This window comes from Phodopus roborovskii, unplaced genomic scaffold, assembly GCF_943737965.1.
Source record: "Phodopus roborovskii unplaced genomic scaffold, PHOROB, whole genome shotgun sequence".
NCBI lineage: Eukaryota > Metazoa > Chordata > Mammalia > Rodentia > Cricetidae > Phodopus > Phodopus roborovskii.
The window spans coordinates 36,881,945-36,896,126 of NW_026126410.1; the positions used below are offsets into that span (position 1 = coordinate 36,881,945).

General features: G+C 43.8%; 1 protein-coding gene across 4 annotated transcripts in view; it reads right to left on the reverse strand.

Annotated features, from left to right (window-relative positions):
- Window positions 1-14,182, reverse strand: part of Trio (trio Rho guanine nucleotide exchange factor) — a 284,459-nt gene that overhangs the window by 77,284 nt on the left and 192,993 nt on the right. For all 4 annotated transcript variants that reach the window (XM_051182600.1, XM_051182598.1, XM_051182601.1 and 1 more), the window contains exons 28-33: window positions 13,376-13,468; window positions 11,688-11,799; window positions 10,098-10,288; window positions 8,181-8,282; window positions 6,272-6,414; window positions 5,501-5,600 (exon numbers count right to left, since the gene is read on the reverse strand). In XM_051182600.1, the coding sequence (XP_051038557.1) occupies window positions 5,501-5,600; window positions 6,272-6,414; window positions 8,181-8,282; window positions 10,098-10,288; window positions 11,688-11,799; window positions 13,376-13,468 (741 nt within the window). The remainder of the gene's footprint in view (window positions 1-5,500; window positions 5,601-6,271; window positions 6,415-8,180; window positions 8,283-10,097; window positions 10,289-11,687; window positions 11,800-13,375; window positions 13,469-14,182) is intronic.

A 14,182-nucleotide genomic window follows, 5' to 3' on the forward strand; every position in this document is an offset into this window, starting at 1 on the left:
ACCAGCAGCGATTGCTCTAGCTGTTTCTCCTTCCTTTGTTCTTTACTTGCATGATCACACATAGCTTTTCTGCTATGACTAGAAATCGTGGAAGGCTCCCTTGAGTGAGCTGAATGTATGGATTGCAATGGTATAAAAGAATGAATTTAGAAGCTACAGATAAAAGGCAAACTAATGGAAAAACAAACAAAAACCATAAGAGGGGAGGCAGCTGTGAGTTAGGCTTCCAGGCTCTGCTAACAGGACCTAGTCAAGGCTGCCTTTCCCTTAATTCTCATGCATCAGGAGATATGGGAGCATGCTGCACAGACCTGAGATGCCACACCAGCATGCAAGTCAAAGCTGTGTGTGTGTGTGTGTGTGTGTGTGTGGGTGGTGGGGTAGGGTGGAGTGGGAGGGGGTGAGGAGTGAGTGTAGCACAGGAAACCTCCCTCTCCTCTCTGCTGGATTTCCTTTTTCCATCTTTAAGGAGAGGCATCAATCTGAACAACTGATATGAATCCAAGAACCTTTTTCACTCAATTGCACCCCTTAATAGGAAGGAAGAGTCCCAAGTCTAAATCTAAGAGTTATTATCATGCCCAATAGCAACTATAGCCATACCATGTAAAACTTACATGGAAACATACTTTTCGGTTATCTCCTACATTTCTAATCGAATGTATTAGTTATTTCCCTCCTTTCTATGCCACAAAGATGGAGACCACTAATATTTATGGAAGGTTCCTTAAACACCATGCAGTGCTGTAAAGATGGTGTAATCTCAAAGCAGGCAGAACTAATGCATGCAGTGGATCTGGTTATGGAGTGGATCTGGTTATGGTTCTGGAACCCAAATCACCTGGTACAGAGCAGTTAAGGAACATGCCCAAGTTTGGGAGCAGGAAAAGATCAAGGCCTGCTAGCCAGCATGTCCTCATCCTTGAGGGCTTGCACTTGGACATGTGTGCTCGGTATGCTTTGAGTAGAAGACCTAGTGACATCCCAGAGCCCTCCCCTCCCCCAAGGGGATGAGCATCCTATCCTGAGGAAGATTTGGGAGCTCAATGACCGAATTCTATTATGTGTGGAAAATCTTGCCTGGCCCCAGGAAGTACAACACTCTTGAGCAGGTCAGGCAGTCATGTGCCTTCTCTGAGCAGGGCTGGGTGAGCCCTGATTGCAGGCTGCTATGCAGGGATGCAGTCCCATATGAGGAGTACAGTCCTTCCTCAGCAAGTAGACACAGCTCCTTTTGTAAGCATGGCAGGGAAGCTGTATTTCAAACTGCAGCTTTAGCTACTTTTCAGGCTAACTTGCTAGTAACTACAGAAGTCCAAACAAGTTCCTGTAGTTTGGGTTACATGACAGACAAGCCAGCTTTAAAACTGCCCACAAAGGAATATCCCTGACACAGGGCTTCAACTACATTAAGAGAACTGCTATCACATACTTTTAAAAATATGTGCACCCATAAAAATAAGATATGCAGGTTCATAGTTCCTGTCGTAAGCTCAAGTTCATGAACAGACTCCATTTCAGCTGCACTGTGCAGTCCTCCTACAGAATTGCACACTAATTGTGCACTCCTCCTAAAGAGATGCACACTGTGTGTGTGTGTGGGGGGGTGTCACAGGATCTACACACTGGCCTGTGTGGGTTCTTCCAGATACCTCACTGTTACTCTGGCCATTTTGTTTGATTCCCACACTTCTCTCTGTGTCTCATGACACAGACTTGGTTTAAATGATAGGAATCACAGACTAATGAAGTAAGAGTGAGGAGATCTTGTTTCAAGATGCCTCCTTTTTAGTGCCCTCCAAACACTTAGCTCCAGTCCGGTCTGCCGTGTAAATGAGGGCTACAAGACAACAGATGATTAAATCCACGTTCCATTTCTGTCTCTATCGCTTCATCTTAGTGTCCAGGGCTGGGTCAGCACCCCTCCCTACCTCAGGAGATGACTGACACTTCATCTGGCTTCATCTCAGTGTCCAGGGCTGGGTCAGCACTAGGTCAGCACCCCCTCCCTACCTCAAGAGATGCGCCTGGGGCAATGAGGTAAGACCCTGGAAAGCATCTGGTTGGTTTTGGAACCCAAATCACATTTTCATAAGATCATTTTATCAGCCTAAGTACCGTGAATATCAGCAAGAATCGGTGTTAAACTCACATCTGGAACAAAGAAGTGACATATTTTAAGACTGATGTTCTCTGAACAGGAAATAGGCTTGTGGGATAGAGTTTGTGCCTAATGGAGCTGTGCCCTGGAAAGAGGGTGTCTCCAGAGCCGCTCCTCAGCTGACTCTTGTCCTAAACCTCTGGTGCCTTGTCTGGGGATTACTAACAGGTCTGGCAGACAACTTCCCCTCAGAATTCTATAAGAAACTAAGCACAAAACAGACCCCTCCCCTCCCATTTCTGAACTGGAACCAAATTCCATGACAGCAGCTAACTCAAAACAGACACGATAAATTGAGTCAAACAGGCAGAATATCTCAAGTTATTTCCTTGCCAGAAACCCTGGCCTGTATCATCAGAGGCCACTTAAATGTAGGGTGGAGAGGAGCTTTAGGTTCATGAAGAGCTGTGGTCCCCAGAGACCAGGAGGTGCTGGATGAAGCAGAGCTCTACACCTTCTGACTCAGGAGAAGATGCAGCTCCTTGCTTTCAAAATGCATTCATTTAAATTATTTACGGACTCGGAAATCTGTGACCAGAGAAGTACAAGTATAATGACTAAGAGAAAGCCTTCCAGAGTGGAGAACCCACAAACACAGGCACAGTGAGCTGCAAACACTCCTACCTTCTTATTGGGACTAATGAGTGTGTCTGCTATAAATGACATGTATGTCCTATGTGGTCATTCTGATCCCCAACACAGGACTGGAAGTGAGGACAACTATTCAGTTCTAACAGCAGAGTTCCACAGGCTATCCCTATTTGTCCTTCACAATTATTAACGACCCTGGTCTCACCCAGCAGCACTAAAGGAAAGTGCGTCACATTGACAAGAAAAGACTTGGGGTGTCACCAGTTCAGGACGGTGATGAGTTATGGGGTCCAGGACTGGTGCTGTGAGTTGCACTAGCTTCACTTCCCAAACTGGGGAGGGGTGGCCATGAAGAGCAGTCCTTTAGGGACTGCTGAGCTCTGGAGCAAACTTTAGTGATGAAGTGATGGCTTTAGTGATGACACCACTGGATGAAGAAAATGGAGCTGGCTCACTATCCTCACTGATAAAATATTTAAAAGGGAATTCTTGTAAATCCAAACATCCCAGGAGACCCTCAAGGCAACACAAGCAATTACTATAAATCTATACTTTGGTCAAGAACTATTCATCCTCACACACTGAATAAAAACAGAATCTTCTCTACTCCAAGTTCACATAATCCCTATCATGTTATACTAGACATACCTCAGGGGACCAGGGCTGTGATAGGGGTGGGGCAATGTACAAACCTATCACTGGATGAAGAGGCCATTCTAGGATGGGGAGGGCATTTTTATATTCACAGCCAACCATTTACCTGTTAAGTACCCCAAAACACAATTGATATTGCCCCCTGGCCAACCTCCAGAAAAGGCATTACCAGCCTTCCAAGGGAAAACATTACATCTACCTTGTTGCAATTTCATTCCATGGATTTATTTCTCATGAACATTAAAGCTGGTATCTACAGTAAGTTTAGAGCTGATATATGACAGTATATCTTGGAAAAATTTGAGGGAAATTCACAAAGGGCCAGTAAGGTTGCTTGGATGTAAATGCTATCCTTGTCATTATACTTGTCGATTATTTGGTCTGTCTTTTCTCCTAAGTGACAGTTCCATAAAAACTGACAAGCTAACTCCCTCAGGTACCAAAAAGCTAAAAGCAAAATCCTTAAACAATTGGTATTTTCTAATAGAACGTGTCCAAATGCAGACTGTATATTTCTAAACAAAATTTCTAAACAAAGCCAAATGGCAGACCATACCATCTACTTTATTTTTTACTGCTGCCAGAGTGACTAAATATCTCCTGACTTGACTATTATGCCAGCCCCGAGCACAGCAAAAGCACATTTTTTGTCCTCTACAGCTGCTATGTGAGGGACTCTAAATGTTAGGACTTGTTATTCAGTAGATTCAAAAAGCAGAATGAAAAAACCCATGAACCCTACTGGAAGGGCTTTGGAAGTGGGTCATTCAGAGGAGCAGGATTTTAAATCTATTTCCTTCTGTTCTGGAAACTACAATGTGAATCCTCAAAGTCTGTTCAATGCATGGTCTGAAACAATCACCTAGCATTGGCCTTCTGAAGACAAGGGATCATGGGCATGGCTGCCTCTGAGTACAAGGGGACTTGAGAATCCAAGGCTCACAGTCACCATGCAGTAATAAACCAGCTTGTACTAGGGAGTGAGAAGCTGTGAATTCTGAACTGACACAGTTGAAAGGAAATGCTTATATATTGCATTTTATTTTTAAGATCTGGTCTAGCATTTTCGAGTTAGAACAGATGCTCATCTTGGTAGGAACAGAACATTCATCAAAACACATGTCTACTGGCTTTGACACAGGACTTTCTTATCTTCTGTCTACCACCCAGGACTCACAAGTTGTACTGACTGTCAGTTTATTCTGTAGGTCTTTGAATTCTACAAGAAGAATCATGTGGCGGTTCTGAGAGAAAATGGCCCCCATAAGGAGTGGCACTATTAGGAGATGTGGCTTTGTTGGAGGAAATTGTGTCACTGTGGATTTTCAGGTCTCCTATGCCCAAGCTACATGCTCAGTGTGGCACACAGCTGCTTCTGCTGCCTACAGGATCAATATGAAGAACTTTCAAATCCTTCTCCAGCGCCATGTCTGCTTGCATGCTACCTTGCCTCTGCCATGACAATAATGAACTAAATCTCTGAACTGTAAGCCAGCCCCAACTAAATGTTTTCCTGTACAAGAGTTGCCATGGTCCTGGTTTGTTTTCCCAGCCATAGACACTCTAACAAAGACCAACCCTGAGACATTTGGAGCCATTTTTTAAAGAGGCCCACCTGCATAAATAAATGCCTTAGACAAAAGCCACATATGTCCTTTCAGTGGTCATGACTGTCCAAGGCCCAGTCCAGTGTTCTGGAACTTTCTGTGTTCTATGTATCACACACAAAAATACTAAGGGGAAACCTCAGGGCCTGCCATGGAGGATGTTGGCATCCGTGCCTCAGACAAAGTTCCCTATTTACATATTTGGTTCTTGGTCAAATTTGATTTTAAACAATAGATTCTCTAGCTTATGAATAAAATGCAAAGGTTTATATAAAGTAAACTGTCTTCAAAGACTATGACATAAAATCACGTGACTGAGATGGGTGGATGGGATGTCAGTGGAAAGATCTTTTCTGAGTCTTTAGTATTAGTCTTACTTTAACCTTGAAGTCTCTTCACTACCATGGAAAATAGAACCCAGCACTTGTCTTTAAAATGCTAAGCCACTATACCTTGACCCAAAGGGGCAGCGCTGGTGGCAGCTCACCTTATCACTGTCCAGTGTGTTCTGAGATGTCCGGGAGGCGATGGAAATGGTATCAGGTTGGCTGCTGCCATCCCCTTGGCTGTCCAGGTCCTCTCCATCCCTAGTGGAACACAGAAACGCTCAGTTCCCAACACTGGTAAAAGCCATCTTCCAGCTGAAATAAACCCATGTTAGATTACAAGCCTTCCTGTGGTGATGGCAAGCCATTCTGCTTGCTTTGTTTCAGAGTTATTTTATTCTGCGTACGAGTCCTCTGCCTGCATGTATGAATGTATGAGTACTAATGTACACGCCTGGTGCCCACAGAGATCAGAAGACATCAGATCCCCAGGAACTGGAGTTACAGATGGTTGTGATCCACCATGTGAACATCTGGGAACATAAACCAGGGCCTAAGCAAGAGCAGCCAGTGCCCTTAACCACTGAGCCATCTCTGCAGTCCCATGCCATCCTGTGAAGCTCAAAGCTTGGCAATATGGCAAGTGCCTAACATATCTTCTGGCTGAATTCTCAACACAGGGAACTTCCCCAACCCAGGTTCATTTCCATTTGGGAAATGAAAAATCAAGCATTTCGATGCCTTGGGTATGATGGGGGCAAGAAGAGGAACTGTACATGGCCTTCGTTTGTTTTCAGCCAGTGGAGCCAATTGTCTTGACAAAGCAGTTCATCTTAAACCACACAAGCTCTAAGTGTTCAAGACAAACGGTGGTGACGGCCCGCCTCCATCCCGAGCACGGGAGCTCTCTCCCAACATGGCCACCCACTCACCTCCTCCCCTTCTGCCTTGCTGCTGGAGCAGTTTTGGGGATGTGGATGGGCTCCTTCAGGGCTCCCCTCAGGTGCACAGTCCTCTCCTGGATCACCTCACGGATGTGCTTTATCCAGTCCTGCTTGTTCTCGATACTGGACGCCTGGGCAGGTGGAGGAGCCATCAGGAGGCAGGATCCCTCCCACCACCTGCGCCCAGCACATGCAGGTCTCCCCCGGCCCCCATCTTTCCCAGTTTCCAAAGGACTTCTCACAACTGACATGACTGGCATCATCATCTACATCCCCACTTCACTGACACCTACAGCGACATTCCCGTCCTCACTGCATACCACTTACACCACCTCAACCACTCCAGAACCAAAGCACATGCCACTTCCGTGTGGCCCTCCTGGAAGGCAGAAGGTATTACCCAAACGTCTCTAAAAATATTTAAAAGTTTTAGTCTTGAACATATTTTAACAAGTGTAAACTATAGAAAAAGTTGAGTTATCTGAAATGTATTTGTAGGTGCTCTTTATATTTTATGGGGCTTTAATATCAGGACTAACAAAAGTCCACCAGGCGGCTCACATACAGCCCCTGAAAACAATCTGCTGTGAACATGTGAATACAGCTCTTAGAAATAGAGCGGTTTCAATGGTGGTCAACAGACTCAGATGAGGGGGAATGATCTTCAGATGAACAACTCAGCTTCTAGAGATACCAAATCCAGATTAGAAACATGAAAGAGATACAGTACAAGAGCCGGTTAGACATCAGTGTCTCAACACACTCTAGTTCTTCTCAACAGCCTAGAATCTATGAGCTACACTCCCCAAAACATCCTAAAACCACTTACGGTATTTTCCAGACAGATCAAAAAGATAATTACACCTGTATTTTCTAAAAATATAGGTGGGAGTTAGCACATGAGACAACTTCAGAGTTCTTTGCAATTCCTAGGAAAAGCTAGTACACTCAAAACAGAGTTTAAATTGAATCTGGCTGTGTGCTCAAGTGTGTGTGTGTGTGTGTGTGTGTGTGTGTGTGTGTGTGTGTGTGTGTGTGTGTGTGTGTGAGAAAGAGAGAGAGAGAGAGAGAGAGGGAGGGAGGGAGGGAGGGAGGGAAGGAGAAAGAGGGAGAGGGGGGAGGGAGAAGAAGAGGGATAGGGAGAGAGAGAGAGGCTAACATTGGAAATCTTTACTAAGTCTTTTCCTTACTTTCTGAGTCAGGGTCACTCACTGATTTGGCTGATCCCCCCTCTCCCCAACACTAAGCCCTGCATTTTATGTGTGTGCTGGGCATCTGAATTTTTCCCTTGTTCTTGTGTGGCAAACAGTTTTTGGACTGAGCTATCTCCCTATTCCTGAAATCAAAATTCTAGAAATATTTTTATCACCCTGAAACTAAATACCCCAAACCAGCCTTCTTGTTTCTGAAGTTTAAATAGCATTATCAAGCTAAAAATGATAAAAGGCCAATGCTGTGTATACTCTTGGCATCTGTGACCTCAACTTCTGGTCCAGGGTCACACAAATACATGGGTTCCCCTTTTTGCAAACTCAAGGTCAAGCACATAGTGAGTGCTGTTGGCTTGTACCTCACCCTCCCATAGGTCACCTTCCCACATCTCTTACAAAGTCACCCAATAGTGTATGAGACAGGGTGACAGGGGACTTGAAGCAATCTCCTTCCTTGCTTAGATCAAATGCTTAGCCAAACTGCACAACCTGCATTGGTGTGTGTGTGTGTGTGTGTGTGTGTGTGTGTGTGTGTGTGTGTGTTCCACCAATCCCATTAGAGTGCAAAAAAAGCCAAATAAAATGACATAGAATCTGTACATTTCAACAACAACCACAACAAAACCCAGTATTTATCACTACAATAAGTATATACACAGCAAACCCCTAGCTCTAAATGAACATACCTTAAGGACAATTTTATTGTCTGATGTTGGTGTCCTCCCCACCCACAGTGCAAATTTGCAAGGGTCTCCTTCAACATGCTCTGTGACACCCAATTCTGAGGTCTGGATAAAAAGACAATTAGGTTATTAGACAACAGTGTAATTTTGGTAGGATTAGGACATAGAAAAAGAACAGCCTTTGGTTGCTGATGGCCACTTTGTTCAGTGGTTCTCAATCTGTTGGTTGTGACTCCCATCTCCCAGGGGTCAAATGACCCTTTCTCAGGGGTTACCTAAGACCCCAGAAAACACAAACTTACATTTCGATTTATAGCAGTAGCAAGTTACAGTTATAAAGTAGCAATGAAAATAATTTTATGGTTGGGGGTCACCGCAACATGAGGGACAGCATTAGGAAGGTTGAGAACCACTGCTTTAGTTGGTAGGAGGAAAGCTGCTATTGGACCACACTAATGCTTTTGCCTTTAACACCTTTGAGCTCTTCCGGAGACTGCAACAGAACTTAACAAGCAGAAGGTGCTGAAGACAAAGCCTGAGCTTAGAAACAAGCACAGGCTTTTCCTAGTTCAAATGGCTCCCATGATCCACTCTGACCAGTGGCACACCTTGACAGAGGGCAGAAAGGGCTAAAATCTTTGGATTTCATCTGTGATGTGAACTCATAGCCTGTCATCATGCACTCTAATAACAAGAGACAAAATCTCGTCTGGGGATATATACAAAACATGGCACCCTCCCCCATGATGGGATCCAACCCATCTTTCCCTCCAGCTACGGAAATGACTCATAAGCTGGGGCTCCAAAGGCGGCCTCTGCAGGAATCTTAATTTGTAAAATATAAATTAAGCTAAGATGTATCAATTCCTAAAACACATAAGCTTGCCTCCAAGAGCAGATTAAAGCCAGCAGTAAAATCACTACCTGGCAAGATTATACTTTTTAATTTCCAGCTGGAGTGTGACCTAACTGATGTAAGGCCACAGCAAGATCCAGATGATAATCACAACCAGGGTACCAGCCAAAGATGGTGGAATGAAACCCATTAGTAGAAATTTGCAGATCCCAGGTTGTTATTAAGAAAGTTTCCATACTCAGAAATCTCTATTCTTCTGGGAGTTTGCCTGTTCTACAGATATCATCAAAATTTGTAAGTTAAGTCATTCAAATGTGAGGTGTCTGAAAAGGTTTAAGGAGATCTGACATGAAGATGACTTGATGGCACTCCGGTTCCTTTCTAGATGGTAAGAACACCTTCACCTCATCTCATTCCCTCCACCCAGCAATTCTGTGCTGTGGCCTTGAGAAAGGTCAATGTGCAGGGAGGGACCAGAGTTTGTCCTGGCTTGAGACTTCTAGGGAGCAGGCATTCAGTAGTGCACAGCCATGGGCTGGCTAGTGTGGGATAGTAATACAACATTCCAGGCAGGCTCCTTTTCCCAGAAACACACATGGGATAGGAACCAAAATAAATTACGGGAACACTCCAATGGTCTCCACATGGATAAGGCTGGGGAATCTTTCAAACACTATTTTTTATTACATATTTTTTCTCTAATAATGATATTTTGCTAATATAAAAATTTCAAATTTATTTACACATTTATTTTTCATAAATTAATTTCTAACAGAAAAGGAAATCAAACCTTCATTATTGTGAATCTGTAGTAAGACTACCCAGTAAGGTTGCCTGCATACAATTTGGTATTTATGGATTAAAAAGATAATTAAAATGTTATGAGGGCTTGCTTAGGGCATCCAGACAATACAGGACTTCATCTACTCCTACAGCATTTATTCACCCTGCAGGTAGAAGCTATGCACCTCAGGAACAGAACCCCTAAGTCCACAGAATACCAGCATGCCCTCTAGTGGACTCAGGCTGCAGACACCATACCTGAAGAAGATAAAAACACTTACAAACAACTTGCTTTTGTAGAGGTACTTGCTTCTCCCACTAGAGTCTTTCACTTCTTTACTGAACACCAAGGACATCTCAAAGAGGAAGAGATGCCGTTCTCGGCCCTTCCGAATTAAGGTTTTGGGGTCCCACACTTGGAAGGATTCCTGCAGGATGAGTTCTCCCTGAGACTCAATGTTTTCATCAAACCCTACAACATGAAACAAAAGCAGGCAAGTCAGTTCAAAGGAAAAGCAAGCAGACTCAGAAGGAAGCATCCTCACTTTGACCTATAAACTGCCCTGGTCAGTTTTCAATCCCACTCCCTGATAGTATGCTCTTCGTGGGGGGCCCTCCTGATGAAGGACAAGTCCTCCTTGAATACTACTTTGTATATATTTTCCCAAGCTCAAAAATTCAGGGGATCCTCATAGCTTTATTCTTTACTTCCCATTCTTTTCTGTTGGCTTACATCATCTGAGGTCTGGTCTAACTCCCAACTCCTTGTCCCTCACTCACAGCCTTCATTGTGACCAGAAGGACTCCACCCCACTGACCACAAACCAGTCTGATTCTAGTCCGGTGGAGACAATGTCATTAGCGCATCTTCTGTGAGTCTAGCATGCTGTGTGCATGATGTCAGCCTGGCCTGGCCACACGGTGGCCTCCCCAGCTACCCTTTTGTCACAGACATGGCCACCAGGTCTTAGCAAAGCAGCGTCTGGGGTAGAAGGCTGCTCACTTCCTTCATTTCTGTCTCTTCTTCAGAGTCGACACTCCCACCAGGGCCACCATAAGTGAGCTCTTCACTCAACAGTCCCTTTCTTTGCTAGGAAGGACTAGGCACCCCAACTCTTGACAAGTGAAAAAAATAAATGCATACAGCTGGTGGGGTTTCCTTATCCACAAACCTCTCTGCTTCCTGTGAGGTGGAATGTTAATGTGGTCCTGTAGCTTACTGGAGCAAGTAGAAAATACAGAGGGTGGAGAGGAATGGGCCAGAATAGTCCCTCCCTTTGATGGCAGCATGAAGAACAGCTTTTCAATCAGTTATTTTACACTAGAGAAAGATCAGTCTTGCTTGATCTCTGAGTTTCTACTACACAGTGGCACTTGCATTCAAATTACTACACTTTTCGATGCTACCAATAAAACGGCATAAACTAGCACACGCATTTGGGGTGGACCCTTTGCAAGGCTAATCTGGGCAATGCAGAAGCAGCGTTATTAAACAGAAGCATTGGTGCAAATTGGAATTGCTGTAATACCTGTTGGATGCATTTGTCTAATTTCTGTTCACCATGGTACACACTAAATTCATTTGCTTCAGCAGACATCTGCTTTGGGTAAACACCTATCAATGGATATGCAAATGGGGAAGTAAGAAGACCTTCTATAACCTTGGGTCTCAATGTCTCTGCTCATCATTTACTACTCCATTAGCAGGAAAGCCAGGTAGCATTAGATATGAGGTAGGTGATGCAAAGCACTACTGGAGTGTAGAATGATGTGGCTGTTTTCATCAAGTCAAGAAAGAAGATGACTCATTGTCACAAAGTATCAGTGGAGATCCTGCCGCTGTACATTAGGGATGTGGTACATCCTGTTACCTTCCAGCATGCTGAGGTGCATGGCATCATTGGCTCGCTTTGGCACACTGAGCATCACCTCCAGGCCATCTTTAATCTCCCCTTTTCCTTCCTCACAGCATGTGAGCAGCTCCTAAGGAAGATCAACACAATGAACTAGCAAAGGATTCAGAATTGCTCGTTCTGCCAGCAACATCTCAGCAGATATCAGAAATCAATGAAAACTCAAGAAAAAAAAACAAAACAAAAAAAAAAAAACAAAACAAAAAAAAAAAAAAAAAAAACAAAAAACCTAACCAACTGGGAGGGTTTTTTTTTTTTTTTAATTAAAAAGTGAATTACTCAATAGGCAACAGAGTTTACTCTACTTGAATGAGGACAATGAGGGAAGACAGATCTAGTCACAATTCAGGATAAAGTTGGCATACTGGTCAACCACCACAGTCCCCAAATGAGAAAACACAATGTTACTGTTTGTGAGGAATAAGCAGCTACTGGGGACAACTGACAGCCATACCAGAGTGCACCTGCCCTGTTAACCACACAACCCCACAGTGTCATTGTCTCCCCAGACCCTGCATCAGAACAGCAACAAGCCACAGATGACCCATCCTCTGTGCAGGGTACTTAGGGAGGCTCTAGCAGATGAGCCACGCCTCTTGAGGGATCTATGTGTGTAATTCCACTTCCGGGCTACTTGAAAGACCATCAGTTGCCATGTGAAGAGGACAGCAGGGAAAGCAAGCTTACACCCTGATGGGTCTGAAGTATACCTTCATGGGGTACCAGGACTACAATTAGTCACAGCACAACACTCTTGTGTTTGTGATGCACAAGAGTGACATAACAGTGTGGTCAGCAGTAAACTAGAGAAGTGTTTCTCAACCTTTGGGTCAAGACCTCTTTGGCAAACCTCTGTCTTGAAAAATACTTACATTATGATTCATAACAGTAGCAAAGTTACAGTTATGAAATAGCAGTGAAAATAGTTTTTACAGTTAATGCAGTGAGAACACATGAATTAATGACATGATGTATCTGTGATGTTTGTTCACCTTTATACTGTTGAAACTAATCATAACTTAAATTTTGTAAGGGCAATTTCAGATAAACTTACTTATCTGAGGCCAGAATGTCAGAAGCCTTTGGGATCTGTATGAGCAAGTTCTGTAAAATGTGATAAATGGCTAGCAGTCACAGGGAAGAGCAGGAGGGTGGGGTGATGTGGATTCAACGGAAAACTCAGGCATCAGCCAGACCTGGGCTCAAAGCTGACAGGTGTCAGCAATGCTCCTGACCTTCCGGTCAGCACTGCTGCGGGTTAAACATGTACAGGATGCCGTGTGCAATGTCTGGTCCACCGTCAGTGCTGGAGTCTAAGGATACAGAAGGACCAAAGGCTGACAGCTTATTTCTCAGTCAGAGGCCATTTTATGTTATAGGCAAGTGCCAATCATACCTTTGGGGCACAACCAGGAAATACAATCTCATGTAACTGCTTCAATAAGAAAGTAGATAGGTCAAGAATGGCAGTGAAGAAAGTCACATATACATCATACACATATACATACACATACACGTATATATACATACACATATACATACACACAGAACAGATGTCATATACATTCACATAAACAGAGTATACATGTCAAAACAGTGATGTGTAATTTAAGAGACTCAGCAGACTGAAGAGGCTTCATACATACCTTTAAAAGGAGCTGATACTTTGTTATTCGCTGAACAGGTTTAATAAGGTAGGAAGAGATGGAATTGGCTAACCCATGCCTCTGCTGTATCTCCTACATTTAAATAAAGCAAAAAGAGGAAAGCTGTCATAGGGTCACACTACTAAAACTGGCGACAATAGCACATCAGTGACAAGTGCTCGATCCAAATCCATGACAAGTGAAATAATAAACTTTTTCTTAGAGGGCTGTCAAAATACCAGCACAAACTTCTCCAAGTCTATGGGCTTCCTTGCATGGAAGGGTGGTCCACACTGTGTCTAGTGTGTACTTTCCTACTGTGCATCTTGCAATCACAGTGCTTATAAATCTGAGGCTACTGTGTTGGGATTCCTCACAGGAAGGCAGGGACAGCTCACCAGTTAACAACTGGTAAAGCACATGACAGGTAGGTGTCCTGTAATGCTTGCTGCTGTGAAAGGATAATTGAATGGCATAAGGTGCCCAAAGAACCCAAAATGTCTTTAAAATGACACCTGCAATGACACCAAAGGTGTGTATCTGCCAGGCAGGTATAACTTCATTTATTCTTTATTGTTATTTATATATCTGGGGGCCAATCACAAGCCATGGCCCCTATGTGGAGGCCACCGAACAACTCGCAGGGGTTGATTTTCTCCTTCTATCTTATGGCCAGGTGGCAAGAGCCTTTCCCTGGGAGCCATCTTCTTAGTCCAACAGAGGTTTTTTGTTGTTGTTGTTGTTGTTTTGTTTTAAAGTTTTGGCTATGCACATGTTCTTATTATTTAGGCTTTCTATACATGTAGT